This window comes from Trichosurus vulpecula, chromosome 2 (assembly GCF_011100635.1).
Source record: "Trichosurus vulpecula isolate mTriVul1 chromosome 2, mTriVul1.pri, whole genome shotgun sequence".
Classification (NCBI taxonomy): domain Eukaryota; kingdom Metazoa; phylum Chordata; class Mammalia; order Diprotodontia; family Phalangeridae; genus Trichosurus; species Trichosurus vulpecula.
The window spans coordinates 49596480-49620218 of record NC_050574.1 but is presented as its reverse complement, the minus strand read 5'-3'; the positions used below and the strand labels follow the sequence as shown (position 1 = coordinate 49620218).

General features: G+C 45.9%; 1 protein-coding gene across 1 annotated transcript in view; it reads right to left on the bottom strand.

Moving 5' to 3' along the window:
• LOC118837816 (protein-arginine deiminase type-1-like) overlaps nt 1-23487 on the bottom strand; it is a 59254-nt gene extending 35767 nt beyond the window's left edge. The window contains exons 1-4 of the mRNA XM_036744916.1: nt 23258-23487; nt 22050-22198; nt 20348-20474; nt 19582-19761 (exon numbers count right to left, since the gene is read on the bottom strand). Coding sequence (XP_036600811.1) covers nt 19582-19673 — 92 coding nt within the window. The 5' untranslated portion in view covers nt 19674-19761; nt 20348-20474; nt 22050-22198; nt 23258-23487. The remainder of the gene's footprint in view (nt 1-19581; nt 19762-20347; nt 20475-22049; nt 22199-23257) is intronic.
• Between the last annotated feature and the right edge of the window lie 252 nt (nt 23488-23739).

Here is a 23739-nt window from a genome sequence, read left to right as displayed (position 1 = left end):
CCTCAACCTGGTGCTGACTGGACAGCAAACACTCGCAGATATTACATATATTATATATGCACATACATGGAGACACATATACACATATGCACATGTGTTGTATGTGCGATATATGTAATATAACACATTGCAATACACAATAGGCACACAAACACATATGCACATCCACATGCATACATACATGTACATGTGTGTAATATATGTAACCGCATATAGCAATATATAATATGCATGCAAACATATATACACATATATGTATATATGCACATGCACACACACATGTATACATATACATATATAATTCCATTACACATGGGCCAACATAACAGCAGCATTGTCCTGTCCTTAAATATTAAGGACCAGAGGTACCTTGAAAGGTCCCCTCATCCACCCCTCTTCTCCCACGTGAGAGGCAGCAAGGGGCAGTAGAGAGTACAATGGATTTTGAATCAGAGGAGCTTCCTTAGACTTCTGTCTCTCTCTGTGAGTGGGTGATCTCGGGCAGGTCATTTAATTTCTGTGGACCTCAGTTTCTCTCTCTGTCAAATGAAAAGACTGATCTAAATGGCCTCTAAGGTCCTTTTGTACTCTTTGAGGGATTCTGAAGCGAGGGTTCCTGTATCCCCGGGAAGTCTGTGGATAGATTTCAGAGTCTGTGATGCGAAAAAACTATATCTTTATTGGCCTTTGTAGTCCTTTATATTTTATTTTTTGCATTTAAAACATTTTTATGAGGACTTCATACGCTTTACCAGCCATTGCTGGTAGGACTCCCTGAGCCTAGGACTTAATGCCTCAGAGATGGACAAAACTGAGTGTTACATAAGGTCAGAAGGAACAGTCCTTACTGATTGAGGGGTCAAGAAAGACTTCCTCGAGAAGGTGGCAATAGATTTGAGCACTGAAGAAGGAAAAGAAATTCGACAAATAAAGAGAGGGAGGGAATGTATTCCAAGCTTAGGAGATGGTGTGAGCAATGGCCAAGAGGTGGTAGAATACAGGGTGTGTATGGCAAATAGTGGGTAGTCCAGTTTGGCTGGCATGTAGAGTGCATGGCAAGGTATGGTATGAGATAAGGTCGAAAAGTCAGGGTGGTACCGGGTGATGAAAGTCCTTTGTTGCCAACTTTCCACCGAAAGTTGATGTCTTCCAAGTCACATCAACCAGCTGTCCTGCTTACTGATGATTTGGAAGGTTGGCCAAAAAATACATTCCCTTGGGCCAGGATCAAACTCAACATGCCAAGCATCAAATGCCAACTTCCTGATGTCTACCCTATACCCAATGGCTGGCCATTTGATCAACCAGTTACGGGTCAGAGAAAACAAGAAGGGTTCAGCAGTGCCCTCTGTTTCCTGTATCAAATCCCTCCCTGCTCAGGTGGGTAGAAGGGAAAGCCCTCTATCAAAGGTGCCAGAGCAGGGAGTGGAGCAATATTGAGGCAAGGCATCTGTTTTTTGAGGTTTGATGGCATCTAGCATTATGCCACCATCAAGGCTCTAGGCCAGCTTACCATGTTCCCTCTGCTCTTCCCCTCAAGTGCCTTTTGAAGAAGTCCTGCCTTGTCCCCAGTACCCAGTACTCCTCTTCCCATGCTTAACATAGTTGGTGCCCAGGGCCAGGGAAGGGAGGGAATCTAGATTCTTTCCTGGTGGGCCCCCACTACCAAAGTAACTTACACTCAGGGCACTTCCCCTCCTCTCACCTCTCTCTATGGAATCCCTATGCCAGCCACCCCAACCTCTGGTCTAGATATCTCATCCCCATTTCTCAAGGAACCAGGATCTTCTGATCTATGGGAATGAGAACCAGGAAGTATCTAGAGTGATAACTCGGATTTTTTGACTTTCCCTTAAAAGGGATTTGGGGCCCTCCTCACCTCTCAACCTAGACTGCATTGTAATAGCTTCTTAATTCCTATTTCTATCTGCAGTCTCACCTCCTTGAACCCTTTCTGTGCACGGCTGCCCAGGTATTATAATTAATGTATATGTCTAACTATGCTACTTCTTTGCTCATACAATGAAGTCACAGAATTACAATAGGTCAGAGATGCATACATGTAGAGCTAGGAGGGACTATGGTGTTCATCTAATCCATTCCCCTCATTTTACAGCTGAGGAAACTGAGTCCCAGTGAAGTGACCTGCCTAGAGTCACAGAGGTAGTTAGTGGTAGAGACAGTATTAGAGTCCTCTGACTCTAAACAGAGTCCCCAAGTCCTCTGTCCCCAAATCCAAGCTTATTTCCATGGCATTATTCAACCTTTAAGCAAACTTGTAGGTCAATTAGTCTACCTCTCCCCTCCTTTTATAGTTTAGTAATGTTGAATCACTTGAGAAGTTTCAAGTTGGCTGGTGGAGTTCAAAAGACAGAGAGAAATTTTGGCTGAAGGGAACAAAGAAAACTTCATGGGGAAGGGGGCTTATGAGCTCAGTTTAGGCAGAACTGATATTTATAACCAGGATTTCTGATTCCTAATCCAGCGTTACATCCCAAGCCCTTGGGTTGGAGATCAAGGCCCTCCACTGTTTAACCCAAGTCTTACTGTAGGCGACCTACACGTTAGCCAAATAGGCCTTCTTACTGTTGGCCCAAGCATCACTAGGTCACACTATTCCCCCGGCCTAGAATGCTGTCCGCATCATCCTTCTCTAGATCTGTCTCTATTCATCCTCAAATCTCAGCTCAGGAGTTTCCTGTCCTACAAAGCCCCCTTTCATTCCCTCAGCCAGAATTTTTCTTTCCTTTCTCTGAATCCCCCAAGTATTATGAAACCACTCAAATGGCACCCAACCAACTTGGCCTCAAAGAATTTACAAGCTCAAATGACTAACAGGTCCAAGTGTGATGGAAGGGAAAGAAGGTTGGTCTCGGAGTTTAAAGACCTAGATTTGGGTTTGGCAATGCCACTAGTAGGGGCAGCTGGGTGGTACAGTGGATAGAATACTAGGCCTGGAGTTAGGAAAATCTGAGTTCAAGTCCACCTCAGATACTTACTAACTGTGTGCCCTTGTGCAAGTCACTTAACCCCTATTTGCCTGAAAATGAGGACATGTTGGAGAAGGAAATGGCAAACCATGCCAAGAAAACCCATGGACAAGAGCATGGCATCACAGAGAGTTGGGCCCACTGAGTGACTAAATAACAGCCTGCCAATTATGACTGTGAGACCCTTGCCCTCTCTGGCCCTCAGCTTTCAGTAAAATGAGATGGCCTGGCCAGGCATGGTGGTACATGTCTATAATGCCCGCAATTGGGTGGATCACTTGAGCTTCAAAGTTCTGAGCTGCAGTAATGGGGGCCAGACTGAGTCTGGCACCAATATGCAGACCCTCTGGGAGTGGGGAGCTACCAGACAGCCCAAAGGGGGATGAACTGACCCATTATGAAAACAAAAACATCAAAGTTTCCATGCAGATAAGCAGTGGGATCAAGCCCATGAATGACTGCTGTACTGCCTGGGGAAAAACAAAAAACTGAGGCTTTAAAATTTAAAAAAATGAAGAGAGTTGAACTAAATTATTTCTATTCCACAAGGTATTTTAGAATAAAGAGAAAGATTTATTCCACTTCACACATTCCGTGTTCTGAGGGCTTTCCCAGCTCAGACAGTCTGTGTTCTAAGGTCACTTTCAGCAAGGGCCTTGGGGAACAAATTCACTGACTATGGGCTCAGACGAAGGCCAGTGCAGTTATTTCAATCATGTCTGACTCTTTGTGACCCCAGTGGGGGTTTTCTTGGCAGAGACAATGGAGTGGCTTGCCATTTCCTTCTCTAGCTCATTTTGCAGATGAGGGAACTGAGGCAAACAGGGTGAAGTGACTTACCCAGGGTCATATAGCTAGTAAGTGTCTGAGGTAGGACTTGAACTCAGGAAGATGAGTCTTCCTGACTCCAAGCCCCGCATGCTATGCACCATGGTGACCCTTAGCTGCTCCAGTTGAAGGTATTATGAGGTAATAGTAATAATACAGTATTATGGTATTGTAGACTGTCCACTGCATTTGGAGTCAGAAGACACGGGTTCAGACTTGACCTGAGCCACTCACTAGTTCCATGAGTATTGTGAGTCACTGCCCCATTAAGGCCTCAATGTCTTCGTCTCTTAATTCATGTAGTTGGACCAAGCCGACTCTAGGGTCCCACCCAGCTCTGCATCTGTGACTGTAGGATGCCATGAAGCCAGGCACATGCCCTGCACAGGGTGTAGCCTGAGGAACAGGGAGGTAGCCCACAGCCATACACGTAGCACACACCTGCTCCCAACCTAGTGGGCAGAAACTGAGCCCAGGGAACAAAAGAAACCATTTTCAAACAAATCTCCATTTTACCTGCTCTATGGGGAAGGAGAAGGAAAATACTGAGCAGTAAATAATCCAAAACTCCGACTAATGCAAGAAAGAGCAAAACATACCTGGCACAGATCATTTTCAATTAAACAAACAAACAAACAAAAAAAGACAGATAATTTTCAAACCACAAAACTACCGATGATTTTTAGTCAGATAATAATACCAAACAGTGGATAAGCACGGAGGGGTTTTAAAAACCCAAATTGTTTGTGCGTGTGGGTGTGGGTGTGGGTGTAGGTGTGGGTGTGGGTGTGATCTGTAGCATCAGGAAGGAGTTAGACTGGGGTCTACTTCAGTTTTAAAGATTTGTTCCTATAAAGGCTAATTATAATTTATTATTATTATTACAATTAATATTATTATTACTATTTCCATGGAGAGGTGATTATGTAGTAATGAGGAAAGAACAGACCCTGATTCAACTCCTGTTTCTGATACATCCTGCCTATATGACTCTGGACAAGTTCTCAGCGTCCCTGGCAAGTGTCTGAGACTATAAGTACAAAAGTATATAATTGATGTAAATGTAAATTGCTGACTTATTTTGGTGGATGGAGTTGCCCCACTGGAAATTCAATATATCAACTATTGTCAAAGTGTGGTCTTAGGAGTCCTTTTTAGAATGATTGTAAATAGCAATTGTTTCTGTTTAGGCCAGAAACCCTGAGGTCTTCCCCTCCCAGATTGATTTTTTTTAACTAGGTAAAAGGAGCCCTTTTTTGCCTCATTTCTTACCTAGCCTTAATCACTGAATTTGCATTGCCTCAGTCAAACTGAGACCTTTTAAAGACCTTAGCTTAAAAAGGCCAAGGTCTCCCACTGCATCCTGGGCCACCTCCACTTATCCTGATCAATATCTTGCCACTGGGCCCAGATGGCTCTGGAAGAGAGAGTGAGGCTGGTGACTTTGCACAGCCCTGCCTCACTTAAATCCAATTCACTCCCAAGTCATGACATCACCTCCCTGATGTTGTGGTCCTCTTCCAGAATGAAGGAGGAACAACAATCAGGGAGTCAACAAGATCAAAACTATTTTCATAGTAATACTAAGATTTTAAAATTTCTAATATGATAAGTATCTACAGATACAACATACATAAACAAAAGCTCTTTAGGGGAGGGTCTTCAATAATTTAAGAAATGAAAAGCGGTCCTGAGGCCAAGGCATATAAGGACCGTTCTCTATAGTAATGAAATCACAGGCCCATACTAGACCAAACTGACATTTCCATAAAGTTTTTCAAGTGTACAACCCACAGCATAACTCTGTTGAGGTAGGCAGGTCCCACAAATTATATCATTCCCGTTTTACAGATGAGGAAATTAAGGTGTTTCAGAGAAGAGGCTTGCTCAGTGTCCCCTGACTAATTAATTAGTGCCAACCACTTATCCAAATTCAAGTTTCTCTAGACTCTGAATGCATAGCTCTAAACATTATTCCATACCACCTAGAAAAAAAATCAGTGTGAATATGTGTGTGTATGTATATGTGTGTATGTGTTTATATGTTTGTGTTGTGTATATGTGTACATATGTATGTGTTTATATATATATATATTAGGTATGCATGTGTATGTTTGTGTGTATGTGAAGGTATGTGTTTATATCTGTATGTGTGTATTGTATGTATAGTATGTATGTATATGTGCATTTATGTATATTTATATGTGTATGTGTGTTTATATATGTGTGTGTATGTATGTATGTATTATGTATCTGTGTATCTGTGTGTATACAAGTGTGGGTATTTAAACAGATATTAATGTCTAATTGAGCTTGGCTCCAACAACTGTGAACCTGAATTTTCAATCCCAGATCACACATCTGTTTTGAAACAGTAGTCACCTAGCAGCCAGATAACAGGGCTAGAAGCCTGCTCGGGATTACAAAAACAAAAAAGCTCATGGTTAAGAGACATGAAGAGATTTAATCATCAGATCACAAGACTGAGTGTTAGAAAGGACCTTAGAACACAATGTCAGAGCTGGGAAGGCTCTTAGAACACAGAATGTCAGAGCTGAGAGGGGCCTTAGAGCACAGAAGTTCAGGCCTGAGAGTGCCCTTAGAACAGAGAATGTCAGAGCTGGGAGGGGCCTTAGAACACAGAAGTTCAAGCCTGGGAAGGCCTTAAGAGTATAAAATTTCATAACTTGGAAACCCCCCTTGCTTTGCTAAGATTGAAACAACTCAGGCACATGATTACAAGGGTCCATTGGGCACTTGGGGGTCCCCTTCTAGGTCCCTTCACCAAATCTCTGCCCATATCTCTGTATTGCTCAGGCACCAGGTGACTTGAGGCAGAGGCTGCCAGCAGCCTCCACCCCAAGAGACAAGCTCATTTTTGACTGAAACCACAAGAAAGGGCCAACAACATGTGGCCCCAAGGAGTTCCCTTTCTCTGGTGGCAGTGGAACAGCCCACAGTATGAGAGGCAGCTCCAGCAGCTGACCAGGTCTGTATGCCCAGCACTGGAATTGAAGCAATGGAAGTCAGGAGTCAGGGACCACCTTCTTGGTTATCCATCTCTCTCACTCTCTCTCTCTCTCTCTCTCTCTCTCTCTCTCTCTCTCTCTTAGCTCCAAGGTTAGATCAAAACTCTCCCCCCAGCCAAAACTCAAAGATTATTTTTAATGCCGCTGGTCTTAGTTTGAAGCTAAGACCTCCTGAGATCAAGGGAACTGGAGAGGTTTAGCCTGAGGAAGACTTGGAGAGAGGTGAGTTGTAGGGTGGGTCATACAATAATATCTTCAGATGTTTGAATGGCTATCATGGAGAAGGAATGACACTTGTTCCATTCAGCCTCCGGGGGCAGAGCCAGGAGTGTGGGGCAGAAGTTCTACAGAGTACAGTCAGGAATAAATTCTCAACCATTAGAATTAGAGCTGACCCAAAGTGGAATCAATTGGAGGTGGTAAGTTCCCCATCACTGGAGGTGTCCCAAGTAGGGGCTGGACTAGATGACCCCAAAGGGCCCTTCTAACTCATTTCATGATTCCACGGTGTGGCCTTAACCCAGTCCTTTCCCTTTCTCTGAGCTTTAGGGAAAGCAGTGAAGGCACTGAGCTCTGGTGCCCAAGGCCCCTTCCAGATCCAACATTCTGGGTTCTGAGAGGTCCCTTTATGGTCTAGGATTCCTGCAGCTCTGGGTGTGTCCACCCTTCAAGTTGTAGGCTCTGCCTGTGTTTAGAGGCAGATCTTCTGGTCCCAGATGAAGCAGAATGCCTTATCAGGACATCAGAGCCTGGGGCAGGAGGAGCTACTCTGTGGGTTCCACAAAGCTCATGTGCCTGAACTGTCACAGCTCTAAGGAATGTGCTTTGGAGACTAGAATCAAAGGGAGGGTCCCTCCCCTCCCCCCAACTCTCTTCTTTCTATGTAACAGACTTGTACACCTCATGCCCTGTCATTCCTCAGGAGCCTGGAAGTGGTGGAACTGGAGGGACTGAGAGAGAGACAGAGAGAGAGACAGCGAGAGGAGGGGAAGGGGATGGGAGGAGAGAGACAGAGAAAGAGACAGCAAGAGGAGGGGAAGGGGATGGGAGGAGAGAGAGAAAGTTAGGGGAAAGAGAGGATGGGAAGGAGAGAGAGAAAAAGAGGGAGGAGGGGGGCTGGGAGGAGGAGAGAGGAGGAGGAGGAGGGATAGGGAAAAAGAGAAGGAGAGGGAGAAGGAGTGGATGGGAGGAGGAAGAGAGACAGAGATGGGAGGGGAGGGGGAATGGGAGGAAGAGGAGGGATGAGGAGGGATGAGGAGGGAGAGAGAGAAATAGAGACAGGAAGGGAAGGGGATGGAGAGAAACAGAGAGAGAGAGAGAGAGAGAGAGAGAGATTGTTTCAAAAGCTTCTCAGTTCAGTTGCCCTCTCCCTTAGGAGGACCTCTTTGCAGTTGTCCCCTTCTCCAGGGGACCAGGAAAAGGTAGGGGAAGAGACAAGAAGGAAGTGTTCCCTAGGCCAATGTTTGGGCAGAGTGGCCACCTTGTAGAGGAGGGGAATAGACATGGAGCATTTCCAGAGTAGTTCAGAGAGCCAGCTTTGGGGCTGAGCTCCTCAGGATGGGGATTTCAAAGCTTTGCTAAAAATGGAGTTTCTCCTCCTCCTCTTCTCCAGCTCTCCTCCTTCCCCTGTCCATAACACGTAATTTTATCTTGTCCTGTAGAGCACAGAACACCAGAGCAGAAGACTCTAGAGATCATCTATTACAAATTCCTCATTTTACCCATAAAATAACTGGGCCCCAGAAAAGGGAAGTGATTTGGCTGGCCAGTGTCAAAAGGGGCAGAATTGGAATTCATACCCAGGTTTTCTAATTCCAAATCTCCCCCTCTTTTCCATCTTTTGCTTCCAGCAACAGGCCTAGCACACTGCTGGGCACACAGTAGTTTTTGCTCAGCAACGTTGTGGGATTAAGTGCTAAACATCTCTGCCCGATGAATGTAACATCAGAGCCACCTGAAGATTCTTGAGGCAGGGACAGAATGACATTCCTCAGCCCAAACACACCATAATTATTACTTAAGTCAGGAACCCCCAGGGGCCTGAGCTTGTGGCCCAAGGTCCATCAACCCCACCTTCTACGAAGCTCCTACCCCTTTGAAGGTCTAGGAGGTGGAGTGGGGTGCGGTGAACAGGGAGAAGAGCCAGACTGGCAGGAATAAGAGAACAAAAGGGAAAAGAATCCAGGAGAAGAGAGTGTGACTGAGGGACAGGCTATTTCATAGCATTTTATAGCAGAAAGGAATCTTACAGATCACTGTGGTCCAACCTCCTCATTTTACAGACAAGGAAATTGAGACCCAGAGAGGGAAAGTGACTCAAGAAACATTAGTGCATAGACTGCAGAAAGATTCTGGCCTCTGACATTTGGCAGGATACACTACCTCTCTTTCATCTATAACATGGGGATAATAATAGCACCTGTCTCACAGGATTGTAGTGAGGGTCAAATGAGATCCCATGTGTGAGGATCTTTGTGAACTTTAGATAAATATGCATATAAATTACACAAATTTATATAAATTGGGATAAATATAAAATTTATATAAGTTGGGATAAAGTATACAAATTGGGATAAGTTAAATAAATTCATATAAATTGGGATTAAGTATATAAATTGGGATAAAATATATAAATTTATATAAATTGGGATAAATATAAAATTTATATAAATTGGGGTAAAGTATATAAATTGGGATAAGTTAAATAAATTCATATAAATTGGGATTAAGTATATAAATTTATATAAATTGGGATAAAGTATATAAATTTATATAAATTGGGATAAATATACATTTATATAAATTGGGATAAAGTATATAAATTGAGATTGGAACTGTACAAGTGATTCCAAAGGGAATTCCCAGAATTTCCTTCTACCAATATAACTTTTCTGCAACATAGCATCAGAGATTTGCCCATAACCCTTAGAGGTTAAATTACTTAGCCAGAGTGATGCAGTCAGAAATGTCAGAGGCAGGTCCTGAACCCAAGACTTTCTGCCTCTGAGCTAGCAGCTGTCCCCGCGTACTAGATAATAAATGTGAGATATTATTATTGTCTAGGATAAGACAGGCAGTAAGTAACCCAGCTGGGATTCAACCCCAAGTCCCCTGACTCTAAGCCTGACTTCCCCGATGCCGTATTATATACAAACAGCTACAGACACATCCATTTCCTCAGCTTTGAGCTGCCAGAAGGATCCCTGTGGTTCCATCAGAGCCAAAGAGAAGCCGAAGGCTGGCCCACCTACCATGCTTACCCAGTGTCCCATCAGAGTCTGGACCAGCTTACGCCATGACAGGAGAGGGTTGCCTGTTTCAATTCAACAAACTTTTATAAAGCACCTACTATGTGATCAGCAGTGGGGCTAAATAGAAGAAAAATTACATCATTCTTGATCTCAAAGAGTTTAAAGTCCAATGATGGGGGAGGGGTATATAGCAATGACAGATATATATAAATCTTTATAATATAAGGTAGAAGGTGATAGGGACAAAGGAGGGTCAGAAGATCACTTCGGGGGATGTTAGAAGAGAGTAGCTCGGTGCAGGGTGCCATAGTGCATAGCAAAGCAGGCCTGGAGTCAGGAATTCTCATCTTCCTGAGTTCAAATCCAGCCTCAGACACTTACTAGCTGTGTGACCCTGGCCAAGTCACTTTACCCTGTTTGCCTCAGTTTCCTCATCTGTAAAATGAGCTGGAGAAGGAAATGGCAAACCACTCCAGTATCTCTGCCAAGAAAACCCCAAATGGGGTCACAAAGAGTTGGACATGACTGAAATGGATGCTATAAGATGTGGGAAGGGAGGAGGAGCTTGCTGCTTCTCAAGCCTTCAGCAGTGGGGGGCCCTTGAGATCACCCAATCCAAGCCTTTCATTTTATAGATGAAAAGGTGAGGCTCCCAGAGAGGAAACAACTTGCCCAAGTTCACAGGTCCTCTGCCTCTAAATCTAGCACAATTTCTACTGTACTGGTAGAATGTTGTCATTCCTTTCCAGGCTGATCTCTTGAGTTTCTGAATGCAGGAAGCACTTAATAAATGTTTGTGAATTTGGTATTGGCTTGCACTACAGGAATCCATAGTACAGTGGAAAGATCACCAGCCAGGGTAAGTTGCTTGCCCTCCCCAAAAGAGAGATACAGAAAAATCCAAAACAGGGAAGAGGAAGAAGCAGTGATAAAATCCTCAATATTCCCAACACAACCACCCTGGTCTAATGTAAAGAGATTAGGAGTCAGAAAACTTGGATCCTAGTTATAGCAGACTTATGTAAGTGGTGATGGCTAGCTTCCCTTCTGTCTGCCCTCTCCTCAAACCTTTTGTGAGGGGCACATGAAGAAGAAGAAAGGGCGCAGAATATGGTGCCAGTGAAAAAAAGACCCTGTTTTCCAGAGCTCTGGGAATACACCATACAGGGGATGCCAAGAGAAAGGCAAGGAACTACACACAACACAAACTAACAACACAAACTGAAGAGAGATCTATGCATCCAAAGGGCCCTGCCAGGGAGCCATATGTAATAAGGCAGGATCCAGGAGGAGACCCAGAGGGAGCAAGGAGAAGAAATTTCCTCCTGAGAAAGAGCAATTGAAAATATTATGAGGAACATTCAAAGACTGAAGCCAGTCTGTGTGAGTCTAGAAGCTATTTTTCTGAGGAATGAGGGCTATAGGTTACATATGATATCCTAAAGTTCTTCCAAGTTTTGACATTCTGTGTTCTAAGGCTTTTCCCAGCTCTGGCATTTCACGTTCTAAGGGCTCTCCCAGCTCTGACATTCTTCGTTCTGAAACCCTTTTAGCTGACACTTGATTACTCTTTAATTCTATCATCTAAACAAAGCTGTACCACTTTCCTGAGACCGGTTATAAGCCACAGAAAGGTAGAGTTGGCTGTCCCTATTGAAAACAACACAGGAGAGGCAATAATTTGTCCTTGAGGAGAGAGACAGTCCTAATGCACTTAACAGCTATGTCAGTCAATAAGTAAGTTTCTATTAAGCACCCACTATGTTCCAGGTACTGTGTAAGCACTGGGTATACAAAAAAGAGACAAAAGACAGTCCCTGCCTTCAAGGAGCTTACAATTTAATGGGGAGACAACATGCATACAGATAGGTACAAATATCCTATAGATAGGATAAAAAGGAAATAAGAGAAGGAAGAAACAAGAATTAGGAAGGGTTGGGAAAGGCTTCCTGCCGAGATGAGATTTTATCTGGGATTTAAAGGAAGCCGGGGAAGCCAGGAGGCACAGATGAGGCAGGGCATTCCAGGCTTGGGGGACAGTCAGAGAAAATACCTAGGGTCAAGATATGAGTATTTTATTCATGGAAGAATAGACAGTGTCACTGAATTGAAGAGTACTTGTCATGGAGTAAAGTATAAGAAGACTGAAAGGTAGGAGGAGGCGTGGTTATGAAGGGCTTTGAATTCCAAACAGAGCATTTTATATTAGATCATAGAGGCAATAGGGAGCCATTATAGATTATTGAGTGTGGGATGAGAAGGTGAAGAGAGGGGGATGACATGGTAAGATCTAAGCTTTAGGAAAAATCACCTTGATGGCTGAATGGAGGATTAATTGGAATATGGAGGGATTTGAGGCAGGCAGACGGCCCCCCCAGCAGCTATCACAGTAATCCAGGTGTGAAATGATGAGGTGGTGGTGGTGGACGTCGGAGGAGGGAAGAAAGTGTATTTGAGAGAGGTTTCAGAGGTGAAATGGCCAAGAGAGGCTGCAGAGGTGAAATGGCCAAGAGAGGCTGCAGAGGTGCAATGGACAAGAGATGCTGCAGAGGTGAAATGGACAAGAGATGCTGCAGAGGTGAAATGGCCAAGAGAGGCTGCAGAGGTGCAATGGACAAGAGATGCTGCAGAGGTGCAATGGACAAGAGATGCTGCAGAGGTGAAATGGCCAAGAGATGCTGCAGAGGTGAAATGGCCAAGAGAGGCTGCAGAGGTACAATGGCCAAGAGAGGCTGCAGAGGTGCAATGGACAAAAAATGATGAAAGTGGTGAAATGGAGGAGAGGTGCTGAAGAAGGGAAATAGATGAGAGGCTGCAGAGGTGAAATGGAGGAGAGATGCTGAAGAGGTGAACTAGATAAGAAATGCTGCAGAGGTGAAATGGACAAGAGATGCTGCAGAGGTGAAATGGCCAAGAGAGGCTGCAGAGGTGCAATGGACAAGAGATGCTGCAGAGGTGCAATGGACAAGAGATGCTGCAGAGGTGAAACGGCCAAGAGATGCTGCAGAGGTGAAACGGCCAAGAGATGCTGCAGAGGTGAAACGGCCAAGAGATGCTGCAGAGGTGAAACGGCCAAGAGAGGCTGCAGAGGTGCAATGGACAAAAGATGATGAAAGTGGTGAAATGGAGGAGAGGTGCTGAAGAAGGGAAATAGATGAGAGGCTGCAGAGGTGAAATGGAGGAGAGATGCTGAAGAGGTGAACTAGATAAGAAATGCTGCAGAGGTGAAATGGACAGGCTTTGGAAGCAGCTTTTATATGGGGGGTGAGAGAGCAGGAGGAATCCAAGATGACTCCTAGGTTGGTGTCCTCAACAATAATACAGAAGGTAGGTGGTGAGGAATGTTTAAGGGGAACGGAAATGAATTCTGTTTTGGACACATTGATCATGGATCATAGATCTAAAGTTGAAGGCAACTCTGGGGCCATTTAGATCAACCCCCTCATTTTATAGATGAGGAAACTGAGGCCCAAGAGAGTGAAATGATTTACCTAAGGTCAAAGGAGTAGTAAACACTACTAAATGTCCACCACTAAATGTCCTCTGTGGTCTTGATCCTATATGATCCTATAGACAGTGCCCTCAAAAGGTTTAAAAGGGTCACTATGAGGAATGAGATAATGATATAAGGGTAAAGCAAGAGGATTGATGAGCAGTAGTGAGAGCCCAGCTGAGATGATGTACCTTGAATGTCTAATGGGTGGCCAATTAGGATCCACACTGATGTTCATCTTTTCTCCTGACCCAACTACAGAAGACCAGAAAAAGATGAACTGAATGTGAACCATTATATGTAGACCCTACCAGAGATTTATGAGGCCAGTGCTCAAGACAAAGGGAAACCAACCTTTGAGGTGTTTTTTTCCCAATTAGATGAGGTGGGGAAAGAACAGCAGAATCCTGGCCCTTTGGGGAGAGATTTGGACACTCTATAAGACACTAAGGAAAAGGGGAGATGAAAGAGAATGGTAGGGCTAAAGCGGGAGAACCTGGGAGAAAGGGAAGAAGGCTGAGAGGAACAAGGAGGAAGGAGGCTAAGAAGGAAGGAAAACCTAAGAAAGTGGCTCAGTCAAGAAGGTATCAAAGGGCAGAGGCTAAAGGTAATGATGGGCGATCTTAGAATATGGAAGGAATATCCAAGATGGAGATCTAAGGACCAAGTAGTTAGAGTGTCTAGGAAAAGGAATGCCATTGTCAGGCAGCTACCAGTAAGCAGACCAGGTCAGAAAGAAGCCAACATAAAGGAGAAAGAGCTCAGTGACAGGAAGCACTCTTCCAAAACTTAGGAAATGGAGGAGTGGGGAGGTGGCAAGAGAAGTCAATTCTTCTCCCACAGGATTGTGTTGCACTATCTCTGAAGTCCCTCCCAGTTCTGTCATTCAGTCTTCCAAGGCCTCTCCTAAGGACCTCCTAGATCTGACATTCTCTGTTCTAAGGGCCCTCCTGGTTCTAACATTCTGTATTGGAAGGATCCTCCTAGCTCTGACAGTCTATATTTTAAGGTCCTTTCCATCTCTAATATTTTATGTTCTAAGGTCCATTCCAATTCTGTTATTCTATGTTCTGAGGTTCTCTACATGTTATTTATGGAGTGAGATGGGGGGTACCCATTAATTTGGGAATGGCTAAACAAATTGTGGTACATGAATGTCATAGAATATTACTTCACTGTAAAAAATGAATATGAAGAATTTAGAGAAACTGGGGAAGACTTGTAGGAATGGGATACAAAATGAAAGCGAAATTTGAGGAACATTCATTTGACGTCCACAAGGATGTAAAAGAAAACAGGCTTCAGAAGTCTGATCAAGATGAGGAGGGGAGATGCTCCTCCAGCCTCCCAACAGATGGAGATGACCAATACAAATGCAGACAGAGGAGTACATTGTCAGACAAGGTCAATGTGTTGACTTTATTGTACTTCTTTATCCAACAGAGGGTTCTAGTGGTAGTCTGGGGAGAGTCATTGGGAAGTGATAGTGATTTTTTTTCAAAGATCATCAGTAAAGCATCAACCAAAAAGGGGGTAGGGAGAGGAAACCAGGAGAAGAACAGGGTCTCAAGAGGCAAGGTCAGCCGAGAAGGTTTAGAGCTCCTCAAAGTCTTCTTTGGTTTTGTTAATTAACACTCATTAACCTCCTCCACCCCACAGGGTTCTGACTCCGAGCCTTTGGACTGCCAATTAAGACTGAGATTAATGCTGGACTGCATTGTTTGGGGTTTTGTTCAGTCTCAGGCTCTCTCTTTATTGCTATGACAAGACCGGGGAGCTTGGCCAAGGTCCATGCCCTCCAGGCCCTTGAGCAGGGAAGAAGGAAGGCCTTGGTGGGAGGGGGAACCAGGCAAGTTGGAATCATCCCAAATGAATCAGGGGTCATGAGGTGACTTCCTTGATCCATCTCCCATCTGAGACTGCTTGACCAAGTTGCTGGGGCTCCTTTTAGAAACCGTGGGATAAAGGAGACATGGGGGAGGGGAGATAGTTTTGCTGCCTCATGCTAAGTCTAGGGAGGGTCAAACTGGGAGGTTGGTCCTTTTAAGAAGAAGACACTCCAGGTTCGAGACATCAGGCAATTAGCTACTGAAACACAAATATTTCTCCAAACCAAGTCCCATTGGTTCCTTTGGGGTAATTAATCACTTCCCATGAGGTCACCCACATGACACCCCATTAACTCTCTCCATGAGCCTGGGTGGTTGTTGAAGTCAGGTGACTGGCAAGTGGTGTCCCCAGGGGCCATAGCACCCCATCATGAACCTGGCCAGTCAGCAGCAGCAGCAGTTAGCCTCCAGGGCTGATGAGAAACACCTGCCAAGCCTGGGGGGGGGTGGTGCCAAGGTCCCTGCCTCTAAGACACATCTCCTCAGGAAATGAGAAGGAGAGCTTCTGGTGAGATAAACAAACCCAGCTGCTGCCTCTGGCAAGCATGGCCCCCTCAACCAGCATGGCCAATTGGGAAAAGGACAGGATTTACTGTCAGGGCAGAAGAATTCCCACCTCTACTACCTACTAATTGTATCACCTTGGATAAGTCACTTTATACCTCTGGGACTCAGTTTCCTCTTTTGTAAGATAAAAGAGCTAGACCAGATGATTCCTTCCATAGACAGTCATTCCCTGCCCTCTCTGTACCACCTAGATCACTGTTCCCTGCCTTCCCTACTGGGAAGTTCTTCCTTGAGTCTAACCTCAATTTCTCTAGCTTAGAGATAGGAAACAGCTGTCGTGGCCTTTCTGATGATGATTTTTCTCAACCCAGGCCTCCTCAACCAGGGCTGTAAAAGGATTCACCACCAGGACCCAGACATTCATAGGATCATAAGAGTTATAACTTGAAGGACACCATCTAGTTCAACTACCTCCTTTTACAGGTGAGGAAAAAGAGGCCCAGCCATGAAAAGAAACTTGTCCAAGATCACCGATAGGCTTAGGAACCCATGCCTCTGGCTCAAATTCCAGCTGTCCTTCCACTAAGAACTCTGAATCTTCTCCCTACCAAACCAGACAAATGACAGAGCCACATCTGGCCAAGAGCAGCCAGACCCTTTCTTTCCACCACCATGTCTGAATCCTACTTCTGAAGGGTGCTCCAAAGCACTTGGAGATCCCAAAAGAGCCTGCCCTTCTAGGGCAGCATCCCTCACTAACATCTCCCACTTTCCTCTTACAGGACGTGGAAAGGGGGCACAGGGCATCAGACACAGGATCCTACTAAGAAAAGCAACATGGAGTGACAGAGGGAAAAGAGCAGTGGACAGCTGTGGTCAGAAAGACTCCAGTCTCAGACACTAGCTGTGTGACCCTGGGCAAGTCACTTATAGTCTCATGCCACAGCTTCCTTATATGCATAATGAGGACAATAATAACACTTCCTTTAAGTGGGGAAGCTCAAATGAGGTCCTGTCTGTCAAGTGCTTTGCAAATATTTCCAAGGACCACATCAATGTAAACCGAAATGATTCCAGAGGCTTTGGTTCAAGCTCATATCCTGTGGGTATTCCTGGGGCAGGGGATAGGTGCTTTCTAGAAGAGAGGGGGCTGAGGGTACCTTGTGGCTTCCAAAGGTCCCCAGCCTTTGGCATAGAAACAGGAGGAGGAAATGGCTAGCAATGAGATGTAAACGGAGGTACACCATCAGACAAGATCTGCCCTGACCCCCATTGCTCTAAGTCTCCAAAGATGACAAACTGCTTTTCTTAGGAAACTGAGGCCAGCCAGGCAATATCATAGATGGGATCATGGAGGCCCTAAGAGATGAAGTGCCATAGGGTGGGTCAGTGCCAAGGGTAGAATTCCAACCCAGGCCTTCCTGGCTTCAACTCCAGGGTGCTTGCTGCCACACCAGTCATGGGAGGCAACTACCTTTAGGATGTTGGGACCACTCCTGAAGCAGGAAAAGGTGCTTTTTTTCTTCTACCTCACCTATCATCCATCCCTACCCCAAGTGGGGATGCCAATTGACTTAAGACTGAATTTTTTTCCCTTTGTTCCCCTCCCACCTCAGAGCTGGACGGGGATCACAGAGCTAGAAGGTGCCTTAGAAGTCACCTAGTCCAACCCCTTAACCTTACAGATGAGGAAACTGAGGCACAAAATGGTTAATGATTGGCCCAGGGTCACATGGGTAATAAGGGGCAGAGCTGGGGTGTGAACTCTAAATCAAGCCCTCCTTCTGCTCTATGACACTGACTCTTGTCTATGGGACTTAGAGCTCTCATAGATTTGGGGCTTTCCTTGTACAGATGAGGAAACTGAGGCACAGAGAAGGTAGAATGACTTGCTGAAGGTTACACAGGTACTAAGTGGCAGAACTGAGTTTTGAACCCAGGGCTTCTGCCTCCAAACCCAACACCATTTTCATTATACAAAACAGGAAGACAACTAACAAGGCAGGAACAATGACAGACTTATCTAGCCTCAGAATCAAAAGGATTATCTGAGGTATTCTAGGCCAACCTTTGGTTCAGCACACCCAGCGTGCCCTCTATGGCATCCCTAGCAAGGGCCACCTAGCCCCATCCTCCTCCCGACAACCCAATGTGGTAGATAGTGTAAGTATCATTCTTCCCATTTCACAGGTGAGAAAATGAGGCTTAGCACAATGGACAACCCTGCCCATAGTTTCATGACTAGCAAGTCTGCCTTGACCTCAAATCCTCTCACTCCAGATCTGCATCTAAATTGATGGAGGGACTTAGGAAAGGTTCATACCAGGTGGTCTTGGACTAGCTACAAGGGGTCATGAGAGTGCCCAGAAAAGCTAGATTGTGACTCAGTGATAAATGTTCCCTCCTCACCTCCAGAACTCAGAGCCTCTACATTGAGCCAGAGCAGATCCAGGTAATGTTCTGAGCAACCAGACAGGGCTAAGTTCCCTTCTCAGGCCATGCTTCCTCACTCTGAACCCACCTGACTTTACAAAGTAATAATCTCTCTACCACCAGGACCACCAACCACCCCTGAGGTTCTGGTGTGGCAAAGAAGCAGAGAGTCCTAGATAATCAGAACTGGAGGGGTGCTCAGAATATAGAATTGCAGAGATGGAAATGGCCCTTAGAGCATAGAATATCAGAGCTGGAAGGACCTTAGAACACAGGATGTTAGACCTAGAAAGGACATTAGAACACAGAATGTCAGAGCTTGGAGGGTCTTTAGAACAGAGAATGTCAGAGCTAGAAGGGACCTTAGAACACAGAATGTCAGAACTAGGATGACCTTTAGAACACAACTGTCAGAACACAGAATGTCAAAGCTATTTGGGGTAGGATAGAAACCATCTAATTCAATCTTCTCATTTTACAAAGAAGGAAATTTCTATCCCAAAGAAGAGAAGAAGTTGAGCCCAGCTGGTCAGTGGCAGAACTGGAGCTTGCTGCCTAAATCACCTTTCTCCCAATTCAAGGCAGATCCCAAACCAGAGACCAAGAGAGCTCAGGTTTATCAAAGTACTGAAAGAAGAGGGGTATCCGATGGCTTCCTCTATCCCCATCATCTTTCCTTTCCCATGAATTCCCAATTGCTTCATCTCCAACAAGCTTCTCATCCCAAACCTCTGGAAGCTTGGACGTTGGCGAGAGGGCCAGGCAGAGTCCCCTCCCTCCCAAGCTCCCAGGTCCCTGCCGACAGTCCAATCAATGAGGATCCTAGTCTTGGACTCCCCTCACTCCCACCCCAAGCCATGCTCTTCAGTTTATTTTCCCAAGGTGTGATTCCCCATCTGAAACAGCTGGCAGAGTTACTTCTTCCCTGGCACTGCTGCCAACTCCGCCTTTTATGCTGTCAAAACATCTCTTGTCTTTGGCAGCGATCCAGTAACGTTTCCTGTGGGACAGGTTCACTTGACTGGCAGCAAACTGTAGAGTGCTTCCCAAGGCTCCCCCACCTTAGATCCTGGAGCAGACCCTCACCTCACCCTCAGTTCCTGAAAGGCAGAGAGCCCTATGAGATGAAAAGAGACAGGCCGGGAAACTCCAGGCTCTTACCCATAGATGTCAACTGAGGTCTCAGTGCCCACCACACAGACAGTGTGGGTGGGCTTCTGCAGGGACAGCCGGATTGCTCTTTGCTGGGCCATGCTGACAAGCCTCAGCGCAGAAGGGAGTGGGTGCCGCCCCCCTCCGGAGCCAGCCCTCGGTCTTCCAGGCTCCGGCAGGTGAGGCACACTGAACACAGAAGGGATGGGAGAACAGGAACAAAGATTGATGGGTTACCCTCCTCCGCCTGCCTTTTAATTTTGCCCTGTGACCTGATTAGCTACAGCCCTTGTCCCCACCTCCTGGCCCCGTGCCCAGGGCTCCATTATGAGGTCCTAAGATGCTGTCAATCCAGCAGCTGGGAGACAATCAGGTGGAGATGCTGCCTGAAGGAATTGGGGGGCCCGTAGGTTAGGAGGGCTATCGGACCCAGGGTAGGCAGAAGGATGGGGTACACAGGTCCTTGGGACCTCCTACAGGTATGAGGAAAAACTACAGGTATGAGGAATGGGGAATAGCATTGGTTCCATACCTGGGAGGGACCTCAGAGTTCACCTTGTCTAACCTCTTCTTTTTACAGATAGAGAATGAGGAGAGGGGGGAGTGGAGGAGGATCAATGAGTGGCCTATCTTAACATGGCTAATAAGGAGATTTGAAGTCAGCTCCTCTGACTCTAGAAACAGTGCTGCTTATGGAAACTTCCATGGCTTAACCAGCTTCTGCTTGGACTATTCCACACCTCCCTCCCCACACACAAGCAGGCTGGCCCTCCACCTTAGAGCTGGGGGCTGGGCATGCCTGGGGCCGTCAGACCAGCAATCTTGATCCTTCCTCTGTGGATGCTGGGGATGAGGGCCTGGGATCTTCTTTCATCAGTCCCTGGGAAGGACCACAGGGGACTCTGACAAACGAAGTGGGGAAAAGAAGATGAGGACAATAAGAAGCCAATTCTTTTGTTATTCCCTGCCCCCCCCCCCCCATCAGGCAACTATTAAGAAACTATTAACTGTTTCTTATCCATCAGGCACTGTACTAAGCACTAGGGATACAAAGAAAGACAAAAAGTTTGTTCCTTGCCCTCAGTGGGCTTACCTTCCAATGGGGGTGGGGGCGAGGATATGCAAACAATGTATGGGATACAGAGAGTAGAGAGAAGGCAAACTCAAAGCTCCGTGTGTATTGTTGGGAGGAGGTGGATACAACACCAGAAAAGGCCTCATGCAGACCCTGGGATTTGAGCTGAGTCTTTAACGAAGCCCAGAGACAAGAGCAGCTTTATACTCAAAACATTCCAGACCTGCCAGGTACCTTGGTCTGCTCCTTAAATGCTCCATTTGGTTTCCCCACAGAGAGCCTCCAGTCTGAAGGGAAGGACAGTCTTTGCCCTCAGGGAGCATCTGCTCTGAGGAGGCACCACAGTCCTTGCCCTCTAGGATCTCCTCCAGGGGTGGGGAACCTGTGGCCTTGAGGCCCTCTAGGTCCTCGAGTGTGGCCTTTTGACTGAGTCCAAGTTTTAAACAAATCCTTTTATTAAGCGGACTCATTCTGTGAAGTTTGGATTCAGTCAAAGGGCCGCACTTGAGGACCTAGAGGGCCACATGTGGCCTCGAGGCTGCTAGTTCTCTACCCCTGTGACCTGAACTGATGGGAATACCAGAGTCCCTACATTCAGGGAACCTCCAGTCTAATAATAGCACCTGCTATGTAAATAACTAATAATAACAGCAGCCATTAGCATTTATATAACGCTTTAAACTACACTTTTCCAATATTATCTCACTCAGTCCTCCAATGGCCCTGGAAGGCAGATGCTATTTTATTATCCCTACTTTCCAGATGAGGAAACTGAGGCAGACAAAGATTGACCAGGGTCACACAGCTAGTAAGCGTCTAAAGCCAGATTTGAATTCACATCCTCCTGACTCCAGATCCAACCCAGCTGCCCCTGGATGTTATTTGGAGGTTTGCTAAGTGTGTTATCCTCAGTTTCCTCACCTATAAAGTGGAGATGGTCATGGTACCACTCTCTCAGAGTTGCTAAATAAAGGATAAAGGGAGAGAGTAGGTAGAAAGGTCTTAGCAAACCTTAAAGCCGCTTGATTCCTAGTTTTATCATCCTAACAACAACCCTGGGAGGTGAGTGCTACAACTGATGCACCCACTTTGCAAATAATGAAACAGGTTTATGGGGGTTAAGTGACTTGCCCATGGATACCCAGCTGTGTGCTTCAAGCACACGTTTCTCTTGACTCCAGGCCCAATGCCTTCTAATGGTGGGAGAACTCTGAGAACTTGGTGCTCTTGTCTCAGGGAGTCCTCACTCTGATTGGGGAGTCAGAGTTCTACCCCTGGGAACTCCTAGTGGGGGTGAGGGGAGAGGAAGAAAGGGGAAGAAAAGGGACTCCCGCTAAGAAGGAGTTAATATCACTTGTTTTTAAGGAAGAAGGCCAAGACGGCCTCCCCAGCCCTCACGTACCACAGCAGAAAAGAAATGGCATCCAAAGCATGCTTGGAATTGGTTTCACTACTGGAGTCTGGAGGATGGATCAGTCTTTGACAACAGGGAGAGGTCAGCCTGGGAGACTGAGAGTGATGTAGGAGGCATCACATCCGGCCCACCTGTTTCTGTAGAAGAGGCAAGTCAAATAGATGGGCCAATAGCCTGAACCAACCAGAGTTGAGAGGCAGCCTGGGCTGGTGAAAAGCACACTGGACTGTGGGCCAAGAGACCCTGGTCTAGTAACTCCAGTCCTGGCACTAATTTGCTCAATAGTATTAAGCAAATTGGTTTTTGATTTGATTGAGATCAAAGGCTGTCTTTTGCCTTTTTTGTATCCCCAGCATTTTAGCAAAGTGCCTGGCACAGAATAGGTGAGTAATAAATTTTTATTGACTGACTGACTTCCTCTAAGCCTTGGTTCCCTCTCATATAAAATGGCAGGGGAAGGGAGAGGAGAGATCTCTGATCTCTAAGGTCCCACTCTGACATTTTGTGTTCTAAAGCCTCTTTCAGTTCTGAAATTCTATCTTTTAAAGTTCTTTTCAGATCTCACATTGAAGTGTGTTCCATAGGCCCTCCAGCTCTGACATTGTGTTCTAAGGACGCTTCTACTCTGACTTTCTGTATTCTAGGTGCCCTCCCACTCTGACATTCTGTGTTCTAAAGGCCGCTCCCTACCCCTTGCTCTGACATTCTGCGTTATAAGGGTCCCCCAACTCTGACATTCTGTGTTCTAAGGTCTCTCCAAGCTCCGACATTCTGTGTTCTAAGGTCTCTTCCAGCTCTGACATTCTGTGTTCTAAATCCCTTCTCAGCTTTTAAAATTCTGTGTTCTAAGGTCAGTCCCACCTCTAAATTCTGTGTTCCAAGGTCAGTTCCTAGTCTCACATTTTGTGTTCTCAGGTCTCTTGCAGCTCCACTATCCAAAGGGGCTTTAATAATAGGAACTCTCTATATTGATGAAATCTCAGGTCTAGCCTTGGGGGAGGAAAGTCCCTTCCAGTTTTGGCATTTTCTGTTCTAGTGCTCTGTGTTCTGAGTCCCCTTCCAGTTCTAACACCCCAGGATTCTGTGAATTAGACATTGGACGCTGAATGTGGTTATTCTAGTGGTGGTGGTCCCTAGTTTTCTATAGCTCTGATCTCCTAAAAGATAGAATCCCTCCCATTCCCATCAATACCTACATCCATATTGAACTTTTCAGCCTCTCCACTTGACCCTGGGCGGGAGCTCATAGCTGTCAGGGACCAGCAGCAGAGGACAGGTCCATTAGGCACAAAGGCCAGGGGTCTCCTGACAGCTCAGTTCTGGCAGCATCCAGGTTGGCCTCCTGCTCTAGTTCTCCCATAACCTCCTCAGAAACCCAAACCTTCCATCCTTTTCCCCTTATCACCACCCTTCCCCAACCCCCAGTGTCCCAGGGAGGCAGGAACATGAGTGGGGAAGGGGCTAACAAGGAGGGCAAACAAAGGGCCTTTGACTCAGCCTGAGTGAGGGAGAAAGATTCATTGTGATGATTGCCCAGTCAGCCCCAGGTCAGACGTGGGCCTAATGACACGAAGCCACATGTGCCAGTGACTCATTGCTAGAAAAGAAATGAAGCTCAGACCCCACTGGCCCATGTCAGTAATTACCCAGGGGAGAAGAAGGCAAAGGGATGGGGCTG